The 26,093-nt window shown below is 51.7% G+C and overlaps 2 protein-coding genes across 4 annotated transcripts in view; one reads left to right on the plus strand and one right to left on the minus strand.

Moving 5' to 3' along the window:
- TMEM150B (transmembrane protein 150B) lies at positions 1-7,772 on the plus strand. The gene is made up of 7 exons (XM_060288476.1): positions 1-168; positions 921-996; positions 1,607-1,666; positions 1,763-1,830; positions 2,026-2,153; positions 4,597-4,780; positions 7,245-7,772. Exons 2-7 carry the CDS (start codon positions 929-931, stop codon positions 7,442-7,444), a joined length of 708 nt encoding a protein of 235 aa, XP_060144459.1. The 5' UTR covers positions 1-168; positions 921-928; the 3' UTR covers positions 7,445-7,772.
- BRSK1 (BR serine/threonine kinase 1) overlaps positions 7,565-26,093 on the minus strand; it is a 24,606-nt gene continuing 6,077 nt past the window's right edge. For 2 of the 3 annotated variants that reach the window (XM_030851334.2, XM_030851335.2), the window contains 15 exons: positions 24,957-25,073; positions 24,841-24,874; positions 24,687-24,755; positions 22,840-22,986; positions 22,217-22,248; positions 21,713-21,883; positions 21,094-21,191; positions 20,721-20,880; positions 20,435-20,495; positions 19,617-19,983; positions 19,101-19,149; positions 18,883-19,006; positions 17,967-18,165; positions 9,691-9,780; positions 7,565-8,222 (listed from right to left, as the gene is read on the minus strand). In XM_030851334.2, the coding sequence (XP_030707194.1) occupies positions 8,065-8,222; positions 9,691-9,780; positions 17,967-18,165; positions 18,883-19,006; positions 19,101-19,149; positions 19,617-19,983; positions 20,435-20,495; positions 20,721-20,880; positions 21,094-21,191; positions 21,713-21,883; positions 22,217-22,248; positions 22,840-22,986; positions 24,687-24,755; positions 24,841-24,874; positions 24,957-25,073 (1,876 nt within the window). In that variant the 3' untranslated portion in view covers positions 7,565-8,064. Of the gene's footprint in view, positions 8,223-8,252; positions 9,268-9,690; positions 9,781-17,966; positions 18,166-18,882; positions 19,007-19,100; positions 19,150-19,616; positions 19,984-20,434; positions 20,496-20,720; positions 20,881-21,093; positions 21,192-21,712; positions 21,884-22,216; positions 22,249-22,839; positions 22,987-24,686; positions 24,756-24,840; positions 24,875-24,956; positions 25,074-26,093 lie in introns of those variants that run through there. The other variant, XM_060288475.1, reaches the window with a different exon arrangement.

The raw sequence follows: 26,093 nt of genomic DNA on the forward strand, positions 1-26,093 counted from the left end.
CAGGCCCGGCCTGTGAGGAACTCCAGCTTGATAGAGAGGAAGAGAGAGGGGAAAGCCAGTGGGGGGAGGAGGAAGGGTCACCAGGGTCCCACACCCGACTGCCTCAGGACAGAAACTACACTCAGAAGGGCAGGCACCTGCAGGTCTGGATTCTCCGTCCCCAAGGAGGTAACAGCTGGGAGGATGGACCTCAGGGGCTAGAAACAATTGCATGAGTTCTGGAAGGGACTGGAGGCCTGGACTTCTGGGTCCCCAAGGGAGGAAGGGTGGAGAGAGCTAGAGGCTCAGATTTCTGGGTCTTGAGGAGGACAAGGGCTGGGAGTTTGAACATTGAAGCTATAAAGTGGGAGGAAGGAAGCTAGGGGTCCCTGGAAGCTAAGGTGCTGCCTGCTCGGTTCTGAGACCGGAAGTGGCAGTTTGGGGTTGAGGTCCTGAAGAGTGTGGAGGTCATATTCTTGGCCTGACAGTGTCTTTGGCTCTGCTGGAACGCCGACAGTCCCACCCCACAACCCAGCCATGTTCCCCAAACCTCTCACGCAGCGCCAGTCCCAGGGTGGAGAGAGGCAGAGGGAGCCCGGACAGGAGAGCATCGGGGGGAGTCCAGAAGCTGGAAGTGCAGGGAGGGGCTGGGAGAGTCTCAGAATCTGGGTGGGAGCAGGACAGCTAAGAGAAACTAGGAGATCAGGACAAAGGACTGCGCAAAATGTAGGGAATGTTTCCCAAGCAGACAGCTGGCTCATTAGAGCGGACCTTTGCCCATTACTTATGCCTGGGAGCCAATGGAGGCCTCAGGGGCGGTGGCCACAATATGACACACCTGTACCCTTAGGGCTGGTTGCTCACCCGAGAGAGACAGAGAGATAAAGTCTCGAGACAGAGATAAAGTCGTGACCTCAGTCCCTGCCCCTCTCTCCCTGCAGACCCCAGCATGTGGGGATACCTGTCCCTGCTGCCTGCCTTCCTGGCATTCTGGGCTACTGCTGGCATCTGGACCGTGTGAGTGTTAGAGGCAGGTTGGACCCCTGGGTCTGAGGGAGGAGGGGCTGGGGGCCTGGACTCCTGGGTCTGAGGGGGGAGGGGCTGGGGGCCCGGACCCCTGGGTCTGAGGGGGGAGGGGCTGGGGGCCCGGACCCCTGGGTCTGAGGGGGGAGGGGCTGGGGGCCCAGACCCCTGGGTCTGAGGGGGGAGGGGCTGGGGGCCTGGACCCCTGGGTCTGAGGGGGGAGGGGCTGGGGGCGTGGGCCCCTGGGTCTGAGGGGGAGGGGCTGGGGCCCTGGGCCCCTGGGTCTGAGGGGGGAGGGGCTGGGGGCCTGGACCCCTGGGTCTGAGGGGGGAGGGGCTGGGGCCCTGGGCCCCTGGGTCTGAGGGGGGAGGGGCTTGGGGCCCGGACCCCTGGGTCTGAGGGGGGAGGGGCTGGGGGCCCGGACCCCTGGGTCTGAGGGGGGAGGGGCTTGGGGCCCGGACCCCTGGGTCTGAGGGGGGAGGGGCTGGGGCCCTGGGCCCCTGGGTCTGAGGGAGGGGGAGCTAGAAGTCCGGTTTCTGCGCGTAACAGAAAGAAAAGTTTCGTCGAACTCCATGTACTCTCTTTGATGTCTCCTCGACTTCAGTTTTTCGCTTGCTGTGGCCAACAAGGCTGTGAACCTCACTGAAGGCTTCCCCTATATCAGGTAGTTATGGTGCTTGGGGTTGGGGGGGGTCTGGAGGGAGGAATGAAGGGGGTCCTGGTTCTGAGGAGCTACAGGATGACCCTTTATCTCCCCCAGTCGATGTGGAAATAGCCCCCCTCAGAGCTGCATCTTCAGCCAGGTGCTCAACTTGGGAGCTGCTTTGGGTAAATACTCCCGCGCACACTTCGTTCGGTGCTAGCCCCACCCAGCCAAGAGGGCCCCGGCACCCAGCCTCCTCCTCCCCCAAATCCAGGAGCTGGGCACTCACTCCAGGACCCACAGTCTCTTCCACCCCACCCCCCACCCCCTACCCAGGAGTCTGGGACTCGGGCCTCCCGCCCACTTCCCTCTCCTCCCAGCCGCCTGGACCTGCATTCTCCGTTACCACCAGCTTCGGGACTGGGGGGTCGGAAAGTGGCCTAACCAGCTGATCCTGTGGACGGGGCTCCTCTGCACCTTGGGCACCTCCATAGTGGGCAATTTTCAGGTGAGACGCAGCAGGCCAGCCCAGGTTCTTGCCCGCCCGAGTCTGGGACTACAACTCCCAGCATCTCTGGGACGCTGGCTTCTGGTTTGGGGGGCTGGTCCCCGCACGGGCTCCTGGGACTTGTATTTCTCTTGTGGCTCTCGGGCCGTGGAGGGAGGGCGTTCTGGTCTCTAGATAGAGGCCTCGTGGGAGGCTCTTTGTAATCATTCCGTTAACCCCTAGGAGTTTGGGGTAATTCACTGCCATAGCCCCATTTAATAATAAAATTTCTCAGTTCATGGGCTTCCCTGGTGGCGCAGTGGTTGAGAGTCCGCCTGCCGATACAGGGGACACGGGTTCGTGCCCCGGTCCGGCAAGATCGCACGTGCCGCAGAGCGGCTGGGCCCGTGAGCCATGGCAGCTGAGCCTGCGCGTCGGGAGCCTGTGCTCCGCAACGGGAGAGGCCACAACAGTGAGAGGCCCGCGTACCGCAAAAAAAAAAAAAAAAAAAAAACTTTCTCAGTTCACTTCCCCTCCCGCCCCCCACCCCGCACCGCGCAGCTTGGCTGGATCCTATTTCCCCAACTAGGGATCGAACCGGGGCCCTGGGGAGTGAAAGCGTGGAGTCCTAATTACTGGACCGCGGGGGAATTCCCCACTTATTCTTAATGTTTGCCATATCGATGGAGTATTCTCTCTGTAGAAGGCACTAGCTTTATACGTTGTGCAGGGTTATTTTAACCCATCTCCACAAGAACTCCAGGGAGGTCCTTCTTGGTCAAATCCCACGGAGATATTTCTTTATCAGCCGGTTCCTGGTGGTCAGAGATGAACCCAGATTCGTAGACTCTAGAAGCCCACATTCTTAGCCACAAAGCTCAGTAGATATTTGTAGAATAAATAAATGAATTAGTAATAGGAGAAATCTTATTGATTTATTTTATCATTTTATTTTTTATCTATTTGTTTTTCAGTATGATGTCTGATTCCAAACCTCTCCCGCCAAAAGGCCGTGGAAGCCTCAGGGTGTTTAGACAAGAGGCTGCCTCCAACTTAACAAAAATTCCCCATGACATTTGCATAGCAAATCATTCACTTATCATGTATTCCTGTGTTCATTAACCTTTTTTCTTTAATTTTTTCCTTTAATTATTATATCCCCCCCGCAGAAGCTTTTTTTTTTTTTTTTTTTTTTTGCTGCTCCCTGCCTCATGTGGGATCTTAGTTCCGGATCAGGGATCCAACCCGAGCACCCTGCGGTGGAAGCCTGGAGTCCTCACCAATGGACTGCCAGGGAAGTCCCCAGAAGACTTTTTTAGACATTTTCTCCTAATCATCCTTTCCCTCCATGAAGATTTTATTTTTTCCCTAATATTTATTTATTTGGTTGCGTGGGGTCTTAGTTGCAACAGGGAGACTCCTTAGTTGCAGCACGCGGGCTCCTTAGTTGTGGGCTGTGGCCTCCTTAGTCGTGGCTTGCCGGCTCCTTAGCTGTGGCATGCAAACTCTTTGTGGCGGCATGCATGTGGGATCTAGTTCCCTGACCAGGAACTGAACCCAGGCCCTTTGCATTGGGAGCACAGAGTCTTATCCACTGCGCCACCAGGGAAGGTCCCCCCACCCCACCCCACCCCGCCATGGAGTTTTTAATATGAAAACATTTTAATATAATACATACTATATCTGTAAGCCAGAAACCATTGTAACATTTAATATTTTTTCACCCTCCAAGAACCAATTTTTACCCCCTTGGTGGCAACAATCTGCTCTCTTCCACCCAGGTTGAGAATGAAGGATTTATTCCACTAATATTTTATGAGGCTTGGGCTTCCCTGGTGGCGCAGTGGTTAAGAATCTGCCTGCCAATGCAGGGGACACAGGTTCAAGCCCTGGTCCAGGAAGATCCCACATGTAGCGGAGCAACTAAGCCCATGCGCCACAACCCACGCCTGCGCTCTAGAGCCCGTGAGCCAAAACTACTGAGCCTGCGTGCCACAACTACTGAAGCCCGCGCGCCTAGAGCCTGCGCTCCACAACAAGAGAAGCCACCGCAATGAGAAGCCCACGTGCCACATGAAGAGTAGCCCCTGCTCACTGCAACTAGAGAAAGCCCGTGCGCAGCAACGAAACCCAATGCAGCCAAAAATAGATAAATAAAATAATTTAAAAAAATTTTTTTACCAGGCTCTACTATGTGCCAGGCCTTGCTTTAGGGATGGAGGCCCCAGCAGTGAACAGCAGGTTTAAATAAATGCCTGGCCTCATGGAGCTGTCAATAGCCAATGCACCTAATCAATCAGCCATTCGCCGGGTATGGCAGCTTTCAAGCACAGTCCGTGGAGTTGGTCCTGGTGCCTCCCCGCACCAGGGCATCGTGGGTGCCACCCCGCACCCCGCACCAGGGCATCGTGGCCCTCTCCCTCCCACAGGTCTGCCCCTCAACTCTGCTCCCTTCCTCTCCCAGGAAAAGAACCAGCGGGCCACGCACCTAATGGGGGCCTTCCTCGCCTTCTTTGTGGGAATATTCTACTTCTGGCTGCAGCTCCTTGTCTTCTGGAGGGTGAAGAGCCTGCCCCAGCCCGGGGCTCCCTGGATCGGGCCACTCCGTCTGCTCCTCTGCAGCATTTGCACCATCCTCACGGTGGCCAGTATCCTTCCTGGGGCCGGGGACAGGTGTTGGGGGTACGTCTTCATTGGGGTGGGTCTGCTGTGTGCTATGGAGGGTGCCCCTTCCTTTCTCAGCCTCGGTCTCCGTGCAGGATTATAGTGGTGTTGTCACCGAGTCCCGGCTCTGGGGTCACGCTGCCTCCACATGCTAGTTGGGGGAGGAGGGGGAACTCTTCTGGTTTCTTAACTTCTCAGTGCCTCAGTTTCCTCATCTATCAAATGTGGATAATAAAAAGGAATGTGAGGAATGCAGGAGATGACACATGTGAGGTGCTTAGAATGGTGCTTGGCACATAGTGAGTAACCAATACATGTTGGGAGATCGATAAACCGATGACAGCAGTCTGTCTGGGGTACCGCTCTGTGCTGGGCATCGTGCTGGCTAAGACCGGAAACGGAGGTTCAGATGGCCAAGAACCGTCAGGAAGTTCAATGGCAGAGCTGGTGGTAGGCTGGAGGTGGCTGGTACAGGGTCTCCTGAGCTGTCTGTATGTATCTCTTCCCAGCTCCATGTGCAGTGATGTCACGTTAGTAATAGCTTGAAACGGCCAAGAAACTGACAAATGCTACAAATCAGAGCCAGTTGTTACACATTTACCAGCATGCCTGTGGGTGGAGCCTTGATTCCAGCCCACTTCTGAGTCACCCCAGAACCCACGAGCTCAGCACACCTCCAGGTGAGCCAAACCACTCTCTGAGCCTCAGATTCCCTATCTGTAGAATGGAGTTGCTTTTATCCGAATAATGAGGATTACTGAGAAGCAGAGTGCTCTGAGAGAGAGGAGGGGCTGCATGCTAAGCCTTGGGGACTGCGGCCCCGTGTGGGGATGATGGAAGGGGAGGCCAGAGGTCCTTGGCATCCAGAAGAGGCTGGAGGGAACCCAGCTGAGACCCCGGGCCGGCTGCATTCAGAGGATCCCTTTGGAAAATTGGATCCATTTTCCCAGCAAAATGGAGGTGGCGATCTCGTTTCCCAGAGCAGCAAATTGAATCCAGTGAAATGGATAGGAAGGGCTGGCTCCCGAGCTCAGCCTTCTGCAGCTGCAGAACCAGCATCCATCCTGTGCAGCAGCAGGTGCAGTTAACGATGAGGTCTAGGCGGCCCCTTTCAAAATCCTGCCTGTGCTGATCAGTTTGGCCACAGGGTTCTCATTCTGTGGGGCTCTGATATCCCTTGGATGCGGAAAGTGGGGGACAGGACCATAAAATGGTCAGCTGAGTGTCGTAAGGGCTGGAAGGCTGCAAAGAGAGGTCTGAGACCTGGCATTTGAGCTGGTCTTGCAGAACCAGCTGCTTTTGGCCTGGGTTGGGGGAGGGAGGGAGGGACACCGCGGGTACATGCGGAGGGTGGGAAAACCAGCCCAGGGGAGGAGATGAGGCTGCTGGCAGGGCCAGAGATGAGCATCTCCAGCACTAAAGTGAGGGATTACAGGCTTGTGCTTCTGTACAAGTGCAATAGGGAGCCACAGAAAGCTTGTGAGTGGGGGAGTTACAAAGTCAGTTCTGGGGTAAGCACTTCTTTGTTCTAGGATTGGTGGGGCTTGGGGATGGTGTTGGCCTTATTCACTGTCTAGAAATCCTTGAACGAATGAAATGATGTCTAATCTGATCTAGGGGGGATGAGGAGTGCTCCAGTGAGGGGGGTGCTCCCAGAAAACGAGAGGCATCTCTGCAAGGTGGGAGCTCAGAGTATGTGTTGACCAGTGGTTACAGAAGAGTTTTAAAGAGCTGGGACTGTGGAGCCAGAGGAGGGACAGGGCCAACCAGTAGAGATGCCAGGCCAGAAAGAGAGGACAAGACTTGGGGTGTCCAGCTGGCCATGGGGATGAGCGGGGAGGGGACGAAGGCGATTCCCATGGGTCTGCTAGGGGACAGGAGTGGACGGTGTGGTTATGGAGGTCAGGGCACCCAGAAAGAGGAAGAGCTTTTAGGGAGAAAGGGGGATTCTGTTTGGGAGTGAGTAGGAAGGGCCTGTGGGCCCTGGGTCGGGGGAGAAAGTTGCAAGCACAGCCTGAGGCTGGCGGGTGGGGTGGAGGCATCTTTAGGAAGCCCTGCATTTTTGGAGGTAGAAGCAACGGCGGCCAGTTGGCCCTGGCAAGTGGGGAGATGGCAGAGCCTTCATGGGGTCAGGGAAGGCCGACAGGAAGATAGGAGCCTTGTTCTGGGATATTGGGAATGCAGTGCAAACCGGAGAAACATGCAAGGGCAAACGTTTAGAAAACAGCTTGAGACAGAGGCGGGAACTGGAGGGCATCCATCTGAGAGTGTCTGGGCGTTGCCAAGGAGGGTGTCCAGCCAGAGGGGCCATTCCAGCCAGGGCAGGGCGGACATGTCACGAGAGGGTACCCAGAGATGGATGGTCTCAGCCTGCCCAAGGTCACTCAGCAACCTAGCCGGGCTTGCGGATCCTCCCCGTGGCGCTGTGCCCTTGACCCTGGTGTACAGTGGTCGTCCTCCACACCTGGTCACTGCGCTCAGCCTCTGCCGCCTGTGAATGGGTCGTCGCCATGCTGCTGTTCATCCTCTTTGGCCTCTTTGCGGTGGACTTCTCCAGCCTGGACGGCTGCACCCTGTGTCTCCAGCCGGGCCCTGGCAGCCTGAGCCCCCCGCCGGCCTCCCCCATCTCCCTGAAGGTCCAGCACTGAACACCTGGTCAGCGTAGCATCTTCGCACCTCCTGTCTCTGCCATCTGGTTCCGCCCCTGCAACCAAGGCCACCCAGGAAGTGAGAGGCCAAGGCCAGCCAGCCATCCCTGATCAAGGATATTTATTATTATTATTATTAATTTTTTTTTTTTTTGCCGCTGGCGGAATCAGAGACACGGACGCAGGCAGGATCACGCGAAATCAGAATTCCTTCCAGAGAGCAAATCCGTACAGAAGGTCGTGGGGAAGGGAGAAGACCAGGGGAGGGGGGCCCAGGAAGGGGGAGTTGGGGACACAAGGACAGATGGCCCTGTCCGTCCGGATCTGCTAAGCCACCCCAACCAGACCCCATCCCTCCCCCACCCCACCCCACAGAGAGATTGATCAATAAATAAAATAATAAATTAATCAATAAATAAAATAGAAACAGCTCCCCCCCAGTCCCCCCAGAACCACCCCCGTTGGGCACGGCCCCCTGAGCCCTATCCCTGCAGGGCAAGGCCGGGTTTGTTTTGTCTCCCCCCTCCCTACGTACTCCTTGGGCCCTATTTACAGATTCACAGTTGGGGGGCAGGGAAGGGGGGTGGAGGGGGCGCCCCTCCTTTCCCGGCCCCCTGGGGTCAGGGTAGGGGGGTCCCGTTGGTGGCCAGGAGCTTCTTGTCCTTAGGGGGGCCTCGGCGGGGAGAGCTGGTCAGCTCTGGGTCTGGGCGGCCGGGCGGGGGCTGCAGGCTTCGGGGCGGGGTCCCGGCAGGCCGGGTCTGGGCGCCATTCTTCTCGTCTGTGGGGGAGGAAGCGATCTGGCTTCAGGAACCCCAGGGGTACCGAGCCCAGGGATGTGCTCCAGCAGGGGAGGTGGCTGCCAGGGGTCACACACGCCAGCAACTAGGCCTGGCTTCCCTAGACCAACAAGGCACGTGTCCCAGGCACCCCCAAACCTAAGGCTTTGGAAGCCAGGCCATGCCCCAGTGAGACCTGGCTGGCCCAGCTCAGGAGACATCCTCAGAGACTCTGGTTACAGCACCGTCTGAGTTCCCCGATCATGGCCAAAGGGCCCCATTACTTTCCACTGGTTGTTAATGGGGCCCAGCGGAGCCCACAGCAGATGGTTTGGGGGTCTCGGGCCCTCCCAGCTGGGCCTGCATGACTGCGGTTATCTTTCTGTAGGGCCTCACTGCCCCAGATTAGGGGACTGCGGTGGCAGTGCTGGTTGCCAGCAGCCATGCAGTAGTTTCTTTAGGGCCCAAAATAGTACCTGTAGCAGAGGCCAGCCCCTTAAGAGACACTGATTGCTGGAGGCCTTGTTGCCATAGCAACCAATGGAGGTCCCCCATTGCCCCATTCCCCTTATAAGGCATGTGGCTCGGGCCCTGGGTGTCTGTGGGTCCTACATGAATGCATGCCCTTTTAGGAACTCTGGTTGTCAAGGCCAGCTTTCCTTGGCAACCGGGTCTGGAGAGGTTCAGGGGGCCTTCCTCACTTCTGGTTGCCCTGGGGAACCAGACTAACAGAAGGCAGAGTTTCTCCAGCTCCCTACTACTGAGGCCCTCCCTCCAGGTGCCTTGGTGTTAGCCTGCTTAGCCTGTGCGGGACCTCTGATCTCCAGGACTGTATGATAATAAATTGATGTTGTTTGAACTATGGAGTTTGTTGTTTGTGACCCTGGCCTCACTGATCCCTGGCTGATAGGGAATTCTGCTCCCGAAGACCGGGGCTGTTGGGTGAAGGGAAGCCCCTTCCCCCTGGAGCACAGACCTCGCCCGCGCCCGGGGGGACGCCCAAGTCCTTGAAAGCCAGGCCCAGCGGGGTCAGAAGAGTCTGAGCATCTGCAGAGAGGATGACCAGCTTGTCCCGGTTTTAGCACTGAAACTCCTGCATCCCAGGGACCTCTCCATCCTGAGCAAACCAGGATGGCCGGCCACCTTCCTCCAGAAAACAGTTCAGGAGCCTCTGTTAGCGGAAAGCTCCGCTACCTCCGAGACAGAGACGGGTCATCCCCTTAGGGGTCCCTGGAGGTCCCCTCCCTGGTGAGGCCTTCTCAGGCTCAGGATGGCCTGGTTCCCTTGGAGCTCAGGCCCCAGCCTCTCTGGGAACCTGCTCCCAGCATTGCAGGTAGGACCTAAGGGCGACAGCAGGTGGGCCCTGCTGCCCCACAGCTGAAGCCTCGCCAGCAACACCCCCCCCCCCGCAGCACCTGGCCACCAGGAAGTCTCCCCTCCGCCCCACGGGTGCCCCAAGGTGTCTCCCACCTGCCAGGGCCTGCACGGAGGGCTGGTCATGAGTGCTCAGCAGCTGAGCCTGGATGGTCTCTACAACCCGCTTGAACCGACGGCTGGGACCTGGAAGGGGCAGGGAAACTGATGAAACAAAATCCATATTTTACAAGACGAGAAACTTCAAACACAACAATTTTCTCTGCCGGTTTGGGCCTCCTCCCTCCCCTTTAGTGTGTCCTGTGCACCTGCATTAACCACACCTGCTTAGGAGGTAACCTTCTTAATCTTGTCAGGGGCCACGAAGACCCATGACCCACTACTCGCCTTGTACCTGGATTGTGTAAACTGTCAATAACACGTCATTTAACGTACAGCCCTCTGTCTCAAAAATTTATATGACTGTGGTTTGACCTCTAATGGCGGAACAGTCTCGGAGCTTTCTGAGCGGCCATTCCTGGGTTATAATTCTCACTTTGGCTTGAATAAAGTTTTCCACTTTTTTCTTAGATTGACCGATTAACTTTTTCGTTGCCTTGCATGGTGTAGCCGGCAGGATATGAGAGACACCCACCAGAGGGCACCTGGAGTCTACCGGAACCAACACTAAGTACCAGCATGGGCCCATTGGGCCCCCCCAGCTTCTCGGTACTCCTCGGGTGTTCTTCTCAGGGGTTCTGACGAGTTCTCCTGATAGCTGGATCTTGTTGTTTGAGTGATGATCCTGAAAATTTTATTCGAGCTGTTTTCACTTAAGACTTGGAGTTTTAAGGGGGCACTGGTGTATTCCCTAGGCAGGACCTGGGGTTCTGGGCAAGAGGCCCAGGGAAACATAGGTGGCTGGGTTTTTGTTAAATTTGGCTTGAATGGAAGACTTCCCTGGTAGTCCAGTGGTTAGGACTCCTTGGCTTCCACTGCAAGGGGGCGTGGGTTCGATCCCTGGTCGGGGAACTAAGATCCCGCATGGCCCCCGGTGAGGCCAAAAAGTAAAAAATAAAATAAAATAAATAAATTTGGCTTGAATTGAAAAAAAAAAGTTGCTATACGGTCTGAACAAAACTGTTGCTAGTGGAATGAGAGACTGAATTATTCAGCTCTTAAGAAAAAGGGAGACCCACCATAACCATTAAGTAAATACTGCTGGTGGAGGTGTGAGGGGGAATGGGCAACAGAGGCTGATAACCTAGAACTCCAAGCACCTGTGATGGTTTTAGGCTGTCGCAGGGAGAAACCGAGACAGGTAAAAGAGTCGAAGTAACCCACAGGCAACTCTTTGGGGAGCTAGACTCAGATGCAGTGCACATGCAATCCACCACACTGCCCTCAGAAAGTTGTTTAGATCATATTTCATATCTGAATTAGGCTATTAGACATTAGGCTGAATTAGACATTAATAATGGGAAATTGTGCCTCAAAGGCCAAACAGCTCCCGTTCAGACAGCCACCAATGGGAATACCAGCTGGGCTTATGTATGTTTGCAACTACTTAATTGGAATTAAAGGAAATCTGTCCTGAAATGGCCAAGATAGGCTTCTTTTCGTTTTTTTAAAAAAATATTTATTTATTTATTTGGCTGCACTGGGTGTTAGTTGCAACACGTGGGATCTTTTAGTTGTGGCATGCGGACTCTTAGTTGCGGCATGTGGGATCTAGTTCTCTGACCAAGGATCAAACCCGGGTCCCGTGCATGGGAGCACAGAGTCTTAGCCACTAGACCACCAGGGAAGTTCCCAAGATGGGTTCCTTTAAGCACCCCAAAACTGATTTTTCATGCGCAGTAAAACCCTGCAGTCTCCTGGACCTCTGTCCACAGGGTCTACTGGAAACAACAGTAGTTAAGAGTTTTTCTCTTTTTTAAAATTAGGTTAGCAGGGGAAAATATTTGTAGCGCTAGCTTCTAGGAGCTTTTGAATTGGGAAAACTTCTAAACTGTAAAATTTTAGAGACCTCTCATCTTATTTTCCTATTTTTATTCATATTTAGAATTTTGAAAGTCTTCAAAATTCCAAAACAGCCTCATTGACAGGCTTCTCTGGTGGTCCAGTGGTGAGGACTCAGCACCTTCACTGCAGGGGCCCGGGGTTCGATCCCTGGTCATCCCTGGTCGGGGATCCCGCAAGCTGTGTGATGTGGCCAAAAAAAAAGGTCTCATTGAAAGATATGTTGCAGAAGGCTAATGAAAGATCAGTGATATAAAAGATAACTAAAAGGTACCTAAAACTTTACTGCTCCCATCTATCCTCCTTCATTTGAGTACTTATTTTAATAATCCTGTCTGAAGTGCCAGTCCACTCTGACGATGCCATTAAATGGTTACCTTTAGAAATGGGACCACCTGAGGCTGTAGGTGAGCCTCTTCAGGTCAAAGGCCTAACTGACTGGCCACAGTTAAAGGATTTCTTAAAACCCAGGGAGGGTGCTCAAAAGTGTTAGTAAATGGATTACCAAGATGGGAGGCCACCGGTATGACTAAACCGACCACAGCTGAAATTAGGAGCCTGATAGGAATACGGCGGGTGGGGGGGTGTCTTCTCACCTAAGCTAAACGAGGGAAAGTAAAACATTCCAACATAGGTTGAATGGGTATGTCAGTCCTTTGATCAGACACTGAGGTGGCCACCCAATTCTTTAGGAATTAAGAACTGTCCTTGTTTTACAAATCTAGTCTTTACAGGACCAGAGGTGCGGCTCCAGAAACAATCCGAAACCCACCCATCCTTTTACCACTCCCAAAACCTTCCCTCTTTATGCTAAGAGGCTTGTTAAGTATTGGAAAAAAAAATTCTGGCCTTAAGAGAACAAAGTCCTTCTAGGAGAACTTGCCTTTCTCCTCCTATGCCTTTGATATGCATATATTCCACCTGGTCTCCTCCAGGAACTCTTAATTCCACCATCTTTTTAAAATGCAAATTTCAGCAAAGGTAACTCTTATAAAAAGAAAGAACAAAAGGGAGACAGGGAATTTGAATCCAACCTGTTTTGTAACGGATGGGTTTTACATTATTGTAACTGATTCATGGCTGACATTTTGGAATGGAAACTGTGGGGTGTCTGTGTGTTTGTATGTGTCTGTCTGTGTGTTTGTATGTATCTGCATATGTGTGTTGAAAACGTGTTATTGCCAAAATTAGTTTGTAAGTGGAAATTACACTTACAAGGAAAGGAAATGAGGCACTTATATAGATTCTCAGAAATAGAAAAAAACTAACCCCAATGACTTTCAGATTTGCGTGAACTGGGAAATATTGAGTATAGCATTAATATCTGGTACTAAATTTAGCTGAAGCTTGTTGCATTAATTAATACAGACATGTCTTTAGAGTCATCAGCGTTAAGTGTAATATTTTTATTGTACCTAGGTTTACTAGAAATGAAATAAATGAGATATTATTCCTGTTACAAAGTTTGTCAGCAAGAAAAATAACGAGATGTGATGAAACTTTTCAGTAAATAAAATAGACGTAAATGAGATAAGCACTTTTAGGTAAACTTTTTAGGAAAAATTATGTTTTGGGAATGTCTATCTAAAGTAGTGTCTCCAGATTTTGATAACTTGAAACTTCATGGAGTTTTGCTAAATTAAGTTAAACTACAGAAATCCATTGAATATCCAAATCCTTTCCAAATAAGATACTGGAACAGTAATTACTGAATATACGCTTCCTTCTACAGAGAAACTAAAGGTAATTAGGACTATTAATAAATACGGTGGATGCCACACTAAGACATTTTCTGTGGGAAAAAAAAATACTTTTTCTAGAAACTATAAACAGTATTTATAAGTTTGCTAACCTATGGGATGCTAATGTAAAAGTTCATACTTGCTTACCACTTAGTTTGTGCTAGAAACTACGTTTTAAGGTTAAGAATTATGCATATGTAACTAAAGCTACCAAAATAAACGTTTCAGTATGCAAGAAAAATGGAAGGTATGTTTTCAGTAAAAGACAGTATAAAGAATGGAAATACCTTTTGTTAAGGGAAAAGAAACCCCGAGGAAAAAGTTTTGTGCATGTTCAGGATCGGCTAAGATTAAATTGACTTTAATTAAGTAAATGAATTTTGTATTATTATTTATGGCCACACCGTGCAGTTTGTGGGATCTCAGTTCCCTGGCTAGGGATCAAACCCAGGCCCTCGGCAGTGGAAGCACCGAGTCCTAACCACTGGACTGCCAGGGGATTCCCGTAAATGAATTTTAGTATTAAAGTGTTACAAAACCTGAATCTGGTTTTCTCTCTATTAAGAGGACAAAGTTTTCTGAAAATATTGATCTGCTTTTGAAAACAGATTGTAAAGTTTCTTTAGTGGTAATCTGTTACAACTTTCAGTATTTGCTTTTGAAATCTTCTTTGTGACTTTGGTTAAGTGAATACAGTGACCTATGTCCTATTTGACCAATTGTTTTGAAATCTTTTTGATTTTTTAATAATTAATTAATTAATCTTTGGCTGCGTTGGGTCTTCGTTGCTGTGCACAGGCTTTCTCTAGTTGCTGCGAGCGGGAGCTACTCTTCCTTGTGGCGCGCGGGCTTCTCATTGTGGTGGCTTCTCTTTGTTGCAGAGCACGGGCTCTAGGTGAGCAGGCTTCAGTAGTTGTGGCACACGGGCTCAGCAGCTGTGGCTTGCGGGCTCTAGAGCACAGCCTCAGTAGTTGTGGCGCACAGGCTTAGTTGCTCCGCAGCATATGGGATCTTCCTGGCCCAGGGCTCGAACCTGTGTCCCCTGCATTGGCAGGCGGATTCTTAACCACTGCGCCACCAGGGAAGTTCTCTTTTTGATATTTTGATGAACTTTCCAAATATCAAATTCTAATCGAAGTTCTTTTGACCTCTAGCTAACTTTGGGATGCTTCAGAGAGGGCCCCTGGAGCATCTCAGAGAGAAATATTAAACTAATTAAGTTTATTTTGTAGGTTAAATCACACGGAAAGCATTGTCAAATGAGAGGTTATAAAATTTCTTAGATTGTATCACACAGACAAATGTCATTAATATATATATTCTAGAAATTATATGGAATTCCTAAAAATCTGGTATGTCCTGATAAAATGTTATCAATCATAATTCTAGTAATTATTTTAAAACGTATGTCACAGCAGTAACAAAGTTCATTTGTCAATCGCATTGGAATCAGGTCTTTAACCTTGACTGTTAAAGTCTTTTGTCATTTATAGACAGTTATTGTTGTACTCTGATGCTTTTGCCAAAAAAAATGCTTAACTGTCAAGAAGATTCATAGAAAGGACTTTTTGACAAGTACAGGTTTCTGATAACTTTCAGATCATACTGCTGAATGTGTAAGAAATTAAAGCATACTAATGGAAAACTTGGTGGCTTCATAAAACTGTTATGAAGATTAAGATCAAGAATTAGTCACATGGGACTGAGAGAACTGATGAATATCCTTATAATTTTGGGGTTTTGTCTGAAATATTGCTGGTTTTTACTCTGTGTTTTCCAGACATAAGGAAACCCTTCCCCTCAACCTAGTTATGACTTGACTTGCGGCAATTTGGTAAATTATTCCTTTATAAGCAGAATTGAAACATGTATCTTTTCTCTTTACCTGTTGTCTCTAGATTTTGGAAACTCTTAGGTTCCCAGCAGTTTTCTCAGGTAGATAAGGAAAGCCACCTCCTGACAGGTGCAAGAAGCCCAAAGTATTTTAGGGACCTCAAAAAACGAGGAATTCATCCAAATACATAGATATCTCAGGTGGAATCTGTGACACATCTTTGGCATGGATTTCCTGGCCTCAAGAGGTTTTTTAAAAGTTCAATCTGAGGGACTTCCCTGGTGGTCCAGTGGTAAAGAATCCGCCTTACAATGCAGAGGATGCAGGTTCAATCCCTGGTCAGGGAACTAAGATCCCACATGCTGAGGGGCAACTAAGCCCTCGTGCCACAACTACTGAGCTTGTGAGCCTCAACGAGAGAGCCCGCGTGCCACCAACTACAGAACCCACGCACTCCAGAACCCCGGGCGCCACATCTAGAGAAGAGAAAACCCACATGCCACAACTACAGAGAAGCCCGCGCTCTGCAACGAAGAGCCCACGCACCACAATGAAGGATCCTGCATGCCTTAACAAAGATCCCGCTTGCTGCAACTAAGGCCGATGCAGCCAAAAATTTAAAAAAAATAAAAATAAAAATAAATCAATCTTTAAAAAAAGTTCCATTTGAGAATGAATATATGTATATGTAAAACTCAATCACTTTGCTGTATACCTGAAACTAGCATGACATTGTAAATCAACTATACTCTTAAAAAAAAAAATTCAATCTGAGATCCTTTATGAAAAGTTCCAGCACAGCCAATTTAAAACAGCTTATGTTTGGAATTCCCTGGCGGTCCAGTGGTTAGGATGTGAGCTTTCACTGCTGTGGACTCGGGTTCGATCCCTGGTCAGGGAACTAAGATCCCACAAGCTGTGTGGTGAGGCCAGAAAATAAATAAATAAATAGGGGCTTCCCGGGTGGCACAGTGGTTAAGAATCCGCCTGCCAATGCAGGGGACACGGGTGTAAGCCCTGGTCCGGGAAGATCCCACATGCTGCAGAGCAACTAAGCCTGTGCGCCACAACTACTGAGCCTGCGTGCCACAACTACTGAGCTGGCATGCCACAACTACTGAAGCCCGTGTGCCTAGAGACCATGCTCCACAAGAGAAGCCACTGCAGTGAGAAGCCCACACACCACAATGAAGAGTAGGCCCTGCCGGCCGCAACTAGAAAAAGCCCAAGTGCAGCAATCAAGACCCAATGCAGCCAAAAATAAATAAATAAAATAAATTTAGAAAAATACATAAATAAATAAAACAGTTTATGTGGTCAATTAACCAGACTTATTTTGCAAACAAATTAGTCTTAATTTGGCTATATTTGGTAGAAATGAGAGTAATTTTAGAAAGAAAAAGATTACATTTCAGTGGATATTAAATTCTAGTTTTGTTAATTGAGGCCTGTATTTACTGCCTAATAATGAACATGCACAATGCAAGTGCAAGATAAAAGTGGCATAAGTCCTAGTGGACAACTTGGAATTGCCCTTTAGTCCATGCCAGACATCTTACTAGTACAACCCCCTAAAGGGAAAGAAATAACTTGGCTATTAAAACTCAACATCAAGGGACAGGATGGACTCAGGGCAAGTAAGCAACCACCTTTGCATCGAGCGACCAAATATTTGATCACCTAAGGCTTTCTGAAAGGCTGTTGCCCAGTTATAATCCTCAGTTTGCCTTGAATAAAATTTTCTCTTTTTTTAGATGGACTGATTTATTTTTTCATCAGTAAGACTGACTTGGGGCTGGGGACAGGGAAGGCGCTCCCACCCTGTGGAACCAGTCCCTCCACTCAGCAAATGACTCTTCTTCCTTGCCTCAAAATCCCCCTATTGGGGCTGGGCATAAATCCATGGTTTGCAAGTGGGACTAAGAAAGATTTGACTTAAAATAATGATGTGCGCTGTTTTCTATTTAAACGGGTTCTAGTTGAGGCCATGAAGACCCAGAAACGTAAGAAAAATAAATGGGAGGGAAAAAAAATCTTAACATTGAGAAAGTTCTGCACGTTAGTCTTTAAAGAAGAAAAAAAAAAAAAAGCCATAGTTCATTTTGGTGATGTAATTCCCCAGTGCCCCAGAGCAGCTTGGTTAAAAACTCTAGGAACAAGCTCATCTCCCAGATGTGCCATGTTAAGATTGGTGGCAAGGACAACAAACAGAGGTATTCCTCATTATCCAAACTCTTGTTATCAGGACTCAGCGACCAAGTAGAATTGGAAGCAAGGAACTTCTGTGGTTTTCATCTCTTGTGTCAACTCTTTTTTTTTTTTTTTTCTTGTGCCAACTCTTGATTGGTTGTGGCTGCCTGCAGCAGAGCTCAGCAGAAGTGTTGTGATCAATTGCTGATGTCTGCTCTGGGTGTAGAAATGAGTTTTGACAGCAGAGCACCACAGTCTTAACCTAGGAAAAGTCCAGTGCTTTGAGGTCAGGAGTCCTTGGCTGAGCCCCAGCTCCGTCACGGTCTGCAGTGTGACTCTGGCCAAGTCAATTTACCTCTCTGGGATGCAGTTTTCTTCTCTGTGAAACCTCAAAGGCTGCTGGGAAGCTTCAAGGAAGTAGTGCACATAAAGCACTTGGCATGTTGTGAAGGAGAAGATGTGGGGGGTCTGGGAGAGGACGGGGCTCACAGAGTCAGCACCATCTCCTCCTCCTGCTTGCTGCCCTCCTGGGCTGCTACCCTATCTCAGCTCTTTTGAGTATCCCACACACCAGGCTGGGGTCAGCTGCATCAAGGGAAACTTACCGGAGATGAGAGTAAAGGTGACAGAGTAGATGCCACCACCACCGCTGCCGTCCCGCCGGGGGGAGGGCTCTGGACCCTCAGAGGAGCTGATGTCCACCTGGAAGCGGACAGGCTTCTGGAAGACGGAGGGGCCACCACTGGCCTTATACTCAGCCCTGAAGCTGGTCTGTGACAGCACACTATGACTCAGGCTGGGGATCTGAGAGAGGTGGGGGACAAAAGGAGGGGGTGATTTCAGCGACCTGACTCCAGGGGACAGATGAGCAGCCCTATGACCAGCTATGCCCAAGGAACTACCAGTCCCCTCAGCCACCAGGGAGAAAGAATAACAGGAAAGGCATTGGGAGGCCCCACTGTCTGCTGGGATTTGTAGTTTTCTCTACCTTATAAACAGGGCATCAGAGGAATGATTGAGCAACTGAATCCCGAGGTAATAAGGACTCTCATATCTGGTGCCAACCCCAGGCTCCAGTACCACATGAAACAAACTTCTTCCTTCCTCCACAAACACTGGCTAAAGTCACATCTGTCTCAGAAACTTTAAGTCCCATGAGCCCCTAAAGCACAAAACCACAGGACCCAGTGGACAGCCCTAGAGTTCACTGGAAAAAGTAGTTCCTTTTGCCAATCTCAGACCTGGTGGTAGGGAAATGGCTAATCACTAGTCCTCGGTGGATGCTAATATGTGGGAAATTGTAATTCAGGATCCTGTTTCACCAATTCCAAGCCCCAGGGCGCGATAAACCTCTCCTGCCTCCATGCCCCCACAACGACCAAACCCAACTCGGGCTGGAAAACTACAAATCTCATGAGCCCCAGGTGGAACTCAGGCCAGTGCTAAGGTGGTGAACCCCAGAGGCTGCTGGGATTTGTAGTTCTGTGGCGGCGAGGTTGCACGGTGACCCAGGCCCCTCACCGACAGGAAGGCATGGACAATGTCCGCTTTGATGCTGCTGAGAGGTTTATCCTTTAGCACGAGGAATATTTGTTCTTCTTTGTCCAAGGATATGAAGTTCCCGAACCAGGAGCGTTTTGCCAGCCTGAGTGGGAGGGGATGGTTGGAGGTGGGTCGGGAGGGGGCTAAGGGAATGAAATTCCCCCTCCGGCCCCTCTTCCCTTCCTTGTCAGACTCACTCTGGAGAGGACTCTGGCGTCAAACTGGACATCTCCTCGGCAGTGGGGACTGGGGAGGGGAGAGCATGGTCAACACATGTCCATCATCCTGGTGTCCAGCACACAGGCCAGCAGTATCCTCCAACCAGAGGTTCCAGACCCCAGAGTCTATTCACTTCCCAGCAGCTAAACCCCAAATGGCACAGGCATGATGTTCCCTCTAGGGATGGGCCCCTGGTTAGGCCACGCCTCCCGAGGTGAGGCTTGCTAGCTATGAGCCAATGGGAAGGTAAGCCAGAGCACTGAAGGGGGCGTGCCTTTCATACGAGCTCCTCCTCCAGAGTTGGAGGCACCGCCTCTTCTCTCCCCAACACCTGAATCTCTGCTCACAACAGCATCTTCGTCTAGGATGTGTGAGTCCAGGCCGCCAGCCTCTTCCTTCCCAGGGACCCAGATGTTAGACCCCAGCTCCCACCCCCACATTAGGACTCAGGAGTCCGCATTCCCAACCCCTTCACCCCCGAAGGACCTCCATACCCTGCATCTTGCGCCGGTGAAAGCGTGGGGAGCCCAGGAAGCTGTTGCGTATGGAGTTGAGACGACTCCTCCAGGCGGCTCCCCCGACGCCACCGCCGGGGCTGGGGGGCGGCGTTGTCCCTGGGGTCCCAGTGGGGCTGGCCCGGGGCGTGTGCAGGGGCGAGTGCAAGGGGGTCCCCCCGGAGGAGCGTGGGGAGCCTGGGGGGCCGGGCAGGGGTGTGGAGCGGGCACTGGGGGGAGGGGGCTGCTCCCCGGCGCCCCCACCCCTGGGGCCCCGAGAAGGCAGCGTCTGCGTTTTGGAAGTCGGTGAGCCCCCACCCCGGGCCTCATCTCCAGCGGGCTCCGGTGAGAAGGAAAAGACCGGACTCTGCAGAGTGGTGGAGTCGGGTGAGAGGGTGGACTCAACTCTCAGGAGGCTCTAGGCCCACTAGCACACACTCACAGAGGTGCACCCCAAAGCATGCTGGAACTTGTAGTCCAATTATTTCCCCCAACCCCATTGTTGCGGGGGAGGGCAGGGACTTTTTCTATCATGCTGACTGTAAACCCAGCAGTGACTAGTACCCAGTAGGCGCTCAACTAGCTTTTGATAACTGAATAAATGGAACCCTTCAGACACACTGAAAACGCAATCCTTTTAAGGTGGGAAATGGCCAATGGACTAAAATAGTAATGAGGCCTTGGGTCTTTGGCCCTTTAGGGGCAAGGAGGCATCGTCCCAAGACTTCATGGGAGTTGTAATTTCTGCTGTTTCATCTTTGCTCCACAGTGTCTTCACCCCCTTACCCCTTCTTAATCCATTTGGGACCTGGCCTTACCCTTGGGCTGCTCAGAGGGCTGGATGACAGACCAGTGGAGGCTCCACTGACACTACGGGATCTGTTTTCAGGACACATTAAGAAAAAAAAAATCAGGTGGGTGGGTTTCAGAAGGCTCAGATGTCCTCTCCCTTCCACAGTCCTTTGAGATGAGGAAATGAGGCCCAGAGAGGGAAGGAGACTTGTCCCAATCACACAGCACCTTTGAGGTGGGTATGGGGTTAGAGCCCTGAACTCCCTCTCCACCCAGGGCTGTGGATCCCACTGGAGGGGCAGGGGTTCCCACCTCTGGCTGTGCTGGGCCATCTCCAGGGCCCGTCGGGTGGGCACCGGGGAGCCACCACCCCCGGCATCCGTGATGCTCAGGACTTCCATGGACTTCCGCTCTGGCCGCCGCTTCCCATGACGGCTCAGCATGGGGGAATCCACACGCTTCCGGGGTGGGTCTGAGGGCCGAGAGTTTCAACACAATCAAAAGATACACTGGTCCAGCTGTACATGGCACTCGTACACATGGGGAAACTGAGGCTCAGAGTGGAGAGGGGTTTTGACAAAGGTCACAGAGCAAGTCAGGAAGTCTAAACGCAGAAGCTCAAGGCCTGCAGCCCTTTCTTCCCTCAGGAATCTGGGGTCTGGACTCCGAGCCTTGCCCTTCTCACCAACATCATTCCGAGGAGGTAGGTCCTGGTCCTCACAGCTGGGATACCGCTCCTTCCGATCCAAAAGCAGATAATATATCATCTTTTCTTGGTTCTCCCTATGGGGGCAGGGGGGGGACGGGTGGGTAGGAAAGCACTGGGGTCAAAGGTCAGGCCCCAGAGATGGTCTCATCCCCTCCCTATGTCTGTGGCTCTGTGGGGCTCAGTCCACTCAGTTTCTCTGTCTATGGTTCCATTCTCCTAGGTATCAATAGGATTGGTCCCTTTGTCTGTGTACATCTCAGCCTCATTTTACTCAACGTTAATAATAATTATGCTAACACCTGAGCACTTACTATATGTAAGCACTATGTGAGGCACTAAGTTGGCCTCAGCATCTATTAATACTTTTCAGCATCGTTTCTTTTTCCCACTGGTCCTACCACCCCCTCCAGGTTCCCCCTAGAATAGCTCCTCGGGGGAGCTTTGAGCCACACCCTTTCTAGTGGCCTGGACCTCCCCATCAGGGGAGTCTGCAAGTGTGCAAGGCTCCGGCACGCCTCCTGCCGGCTGTCGGGAGAGCTGCAGCAGTTCACCCCATGTGGCCAGGGTGTTATGTGCTAGAGTGAGGGGGTCTTACTCCTCGCTGCGGAGCTCGCGATGCAGCCGTTCGCGGTCCCTGAAGCAACCCAGTGAAGCCATGCTCTCCAGGACATCAGGGTCCAGCTCTCCGTTTGATGGCAGGCTCCGCATGGCCACCCGGCGGCCTGGGGTTGGCTCCAGGCACGGGTCTGGTTCGTGTTTCCCGCCCCTGGGGAGGAGAAGAATTATAGCGAATCGGGCATCTCCTTCAGCGGAGACTCAGGGGTCCCGGGTCCCAGCCTGCTCCTTTCTTGGGAACCCAGGAGTCCGGGCCCCGGTCTCTCCCCCCTCACACCCAGGAGTCCAGGCCCAGGAGTTTGGCCCCAACCTCTTCTCTACATGTCTTCCTCCCCTAGGACCCAGAAGTTCGAGTCCCTAGCCCCTCCTTATTCAAGACCCTCGGCATTCCGCCCCCTAGCCGGCTCTCCTGCTTTGGAACCCACGATATTTGGGGTCCTCTCCCTCCGCCAGGGACCCAGCTGTCCAGTTCCCCCATACTCACAGGTACCAGGGATGTTTCTGAATTTGCTCCAGCTGTGAGGGGCGTGGGTCGTAGAGAAGCAGAAGTGAGATCATTTGAACACAGTAGGCACGCAGTGAAAGTAGACTGGGTGATGTTGGGGGTCCCTAACGTGCCCCCTCCCCTCCCCTCCCCCCAACCAAGGGCAATACGACAGCACGACAGCTCGTCTCCCCCTAGTGGCAGCTGTGCGGCGCATTCTGACTACTCCGGACCCGCTGGGCTACAGGTCCCGCCCCGCCCCGCTCCGCCTCGGAAGGGCCGGTGAGCGCATGCGCACTCCCGGGGGGGGGGGGGGGGGGGGTGTGTGTGTGTGTGTGTGTGTGTGTGTGTGTGTGTGTGTGTGTGTGTGTGTGTGTGTGTGTGTGTGTGTGTGTGTGTGTGTGTGTGTGTGTGTGTGTGTGTGTGTGTGTGTGTGTGTGTGTGTGTGTGTGTGTGTGTCGGCGCAGGTGGGCAGGACCTCAGGGCCAGGGCTCAGCCAGCGATGCCCCTCCCAGCCGTCACCCCAGGGACTGACGGGCAGGTCTAGAAATCCATCCTCATGACACCCCTAGGGATTCTGTCCCCACCACCAACTGTCCCTCCATCCCCGCCCCCCCACTCACGCTGAGCCTTTTCTCCGGCTCCACTTCGATCATCCCCCTCAGGAGGCTCTGGCAGTCTGGAGGAATGAAGTGGGGCATGTGGAAGACGCCTCGTTTCACCTTCTCCAGCAGCTGGCGGAGGTTGTCATCGTCGAAGGGCAGAGCCCCCTGTGTGAGGAATAACAGACCCCTCACACACAGAGCTTACGAGAGCTTATTCCAGGCGAATGCCTAAGCGCCTCACACGCATTGCCACATTTAGTCCTCACCGCAAGCCCCAAGAGGTAGGGAGCTATTACTATCTCCACTTTGCAGGTGGGGAGGCTGAGGCACGGAGTCATTCAGCAATTTGCCCAAGACCATCTAGCTCTGAGTGGCGGAGCAGGGATTTGACAATGGGCAGTCTGGCTCCAGCGCCTAAGAGGCTGGGGCCGCAGCTTGGAGGCTGTCCTTTAAAAACATGCTTCTCAAAAACAAAAAAAAAAAACATGCTTCTCCCAGGGAGTTCCCTGGTGGCCTAGTGGTTAGAATTCTAGGCTTTCACTGACATGGCCCAGGTTCAATCCCTGGTCTGGGAACTAAGATCCCACAAGTTGTGGCAAAGTAAATAAATAAATTTACAAAACAAAAATAAATAAATAAATAAAAAAATAAAAGGGCTTCCCTGGTGGTGCAGTGGTTGAGAGTCCGCCTGCCGATGCAGGGGACACGGGTTCGTGCCCCGGTCTGGGAAGATCCCACATGCCGCGGAGCGGCTGGGCCCGTGAGCCATGGCCGCTGAGCCTGCGCGTCTGGAGCCTGTGCTCCGCAACGGGAGAGGCCACAACAGTGGCCCGCGTACAGCAAAAAAAATAAATAAATAAAATAAATAAATAAATTAAAAAAAATGAAAACATGCTTCTCCCTAGTTTCAGGAGGCGTAATCTTCATTCATTTAAAAAAAGTGAGCGTCCATTACAGGTCAAGGATCTAGGAGTGAACAAAGCAAGCCCTTGCCCTCCTACAGTTTACACCCCAGAGTGGGAGAGGCTGGTGAGGGACCTATATAGTGATGGAGTGATTGAGGTGACACTGGAGCACAGACTAGGATGAGAGAGGCCTATGGGAATCTGGGAGTGTAGCAAGTTGAGTGGTGTGCCCCAAAAATTCATGTCTACCAGAACCTCAGAATATGACCCTGTTTACAAATAGGGTCTCTGTAGGTATAATTCATTGAGGATCTGGAGGTGAAATCGTCCAGGCATTAGGGTGGGCCCTAAATCCAATGCCTTGAAGAGGAGGGGAAATCACAGAGAGATATCCCTCAAGGAGTTACACATACAATGACAACTCTGTTAGCTGCCAGGAAGGAGATAGCCTACCACAAGGAAATCTGACCATATGGAGGGAGTGAAGGGGGCCAGGGTAGCCTTCCTGGAAGGGCGACAATTGAGCTGAGAGCTAAAAGAAGTCTAGTATTAACTAGGTGAGTAGCTGGGCTGGCATGGATGGAAAAGCAGGTGCAAAGGCCCTGTGGTAGGAGCTGGGCTGATATTCCCCAGTCTGGTTCTATTAATCATTACAGTACTGTAATCAGGATCAGTTAGTAAACAGCCACTTTCCCAAGCGCTCCAAGTCCTCCTGGCTGCCCCATCCCTTTCCGGGGGACCCGCCTGGGCTATCTCTCAGTTCTGTGACTGAACAGTTAGCTCCAGGCACAGAGAGGGGTGCCCCAGGATTTTGCTCTGTTGGTGAATACCCCCACCTTCCTGGTACCAGTTAAATATTTGGGAAACAACCCCTGAGGTGAGGATGGAAGTAAATGTTCTGTGCTTCCACCAGGCAGGACTGTTCTAGAAACGGGGCAGGAGAGGTGAGGAGCGCCTTACCACAAGCAGGGCGAACAGGATGACTCCACAGCTCCACATGTCCGCCCGGCGGCCATCGTACTTTTCCCCCTGGAAGGGAGAAGGGCCAGCCATGACGTTCATCTCTCCCAGGCTCCCTCAGCTCCTCTCTCCCCTCCACCTGCCCCTCACTCACCTTAATCACCTCTGGGCATGCATAGTGAGGGGACCTGAGAGAGAGAGAGGTGGTATGAGCTTCTGGCCGGCTTCTGACACCCTCCCTGGGGCGTAGGAGGCCGGGCCCCCACTCACCCACAGCTGGTCTCCAGGAGGCTGTCCCCCACCTGCAGGGACGCCATGCCGAAGTCCGCGATGCGAATGTTGTTTTTCTCGTCCAGAAGCAGGTTCTCAGGCTTCAGGTCTCTGTGGCTGAGACAGGACGGTGGGACTCAGGCCTCTGCCCTCTTCCCGGAAGCTAAGGCCCCATTCACTATTCTCAGAGGGGGACATGTCTGGAAACTTCTAATTAGGGACGTTTTCAAGCATGCCCCGAGGTTGGAACGAGAATATAGGAAGCCCCATGTACCCACCCACTAGCTTCACCCATTATCAATTCGGGGCAAATCTTCTCTTATGTCTATCCCTACATATGCTCTCCTTCCCCCACTGGACGATTTTGTAAGAGACCCCACACAGCATACCATTTTATCCACAAATATTCGAATATGTGTGAAGTGAGATATTTTGAGGTAAGCAGGCAGATGATACTGAGCCGGTTCTTAAAACATTCAAATATTTCAATACCGAATAATAAAAAAAAATACTGCCACCGCAAGCCCATCACTGGTCCCCCCCAACCCACCCCGGGGACAAACTCCTCAGGATGTAAGGGTTAATGTCTGGGGGAGGTGGGGTGGAAGATTCTACAGTTTCTCTTGGAAGTGGTCCTTAACTGGGTCATACTTGTTAAATCTGTTGACTATCGCCCCCTGGAGGCCAGTGTTTTTAATGTCAGAGTCTAGACACTTAAGGTGTTGACAAGTTAAATGGGCTGCTTTTTCATCACCAAGCTTTACTCCCAGGTCTCAGCCCCTCCACCCTGATCCCCATACCAGAGAGGGAGGTGTGCAAACAGATGAGGCTGAAAGATGAACTGGAGGCATCTATTTTGCACCTTAATTAATCATTAAAATGTTGCATATTGAATATCTTGTTTTGAGAGCTGAAAGCAATTCAATGAGGAAAGGAATATCTTTTCATATGGACATTTTTTTTTTTTCTTTTGCGGTACGCGCGGGTCTCTCACTGTTGTGGCCTCTCCCGCTGCGGAGCACAGGCTCCGGACGCGCAGGCTCAGCAGCCATGGCTCACGGGCCTAGCCACTCTGCGGCATGTGGGATCTTCCCGGACTGGGGCACGAACCCGTGTCCCCTGCATCGGCAGGCGGAC

This window comes from Globicephala melas, chromosome 19, assembly GCF_963455315.2.
Source record: "Globicephala melas chromosome 19, mGloMel1.2, whole genome shotgun sequence".
NCBI classification, from domain to species: Eukaryota; Metazoa; Chordata; class Mammalia; order Artiodactyla; family Delphinidae; genus Globicephala; species Globicephala melas.

Coding starts and splice junctions, on each gene's coding strand:
- TMEM150B (XM_060288476.1), top strand. CDS start 929: ATGTGGGGATACCTGTCCCTGCTGCCTGCCTTCCTGGCATTCTGGGCT. Junction 1,831..2,025: donor CAACTTGGGAGCTGCTTTGG/GTAAATACTCCC, acceptor CTCTCCTCCCAG/CCGCCTGGACCTGCATTCTC. Junction 2,154..4,596: donor CCATAGTGGGCAATTTTCAG/GTGAGACGCAGC, acceptor TTCCTCTCCCAG/GAAAAGAACCAGCGGGCCAC.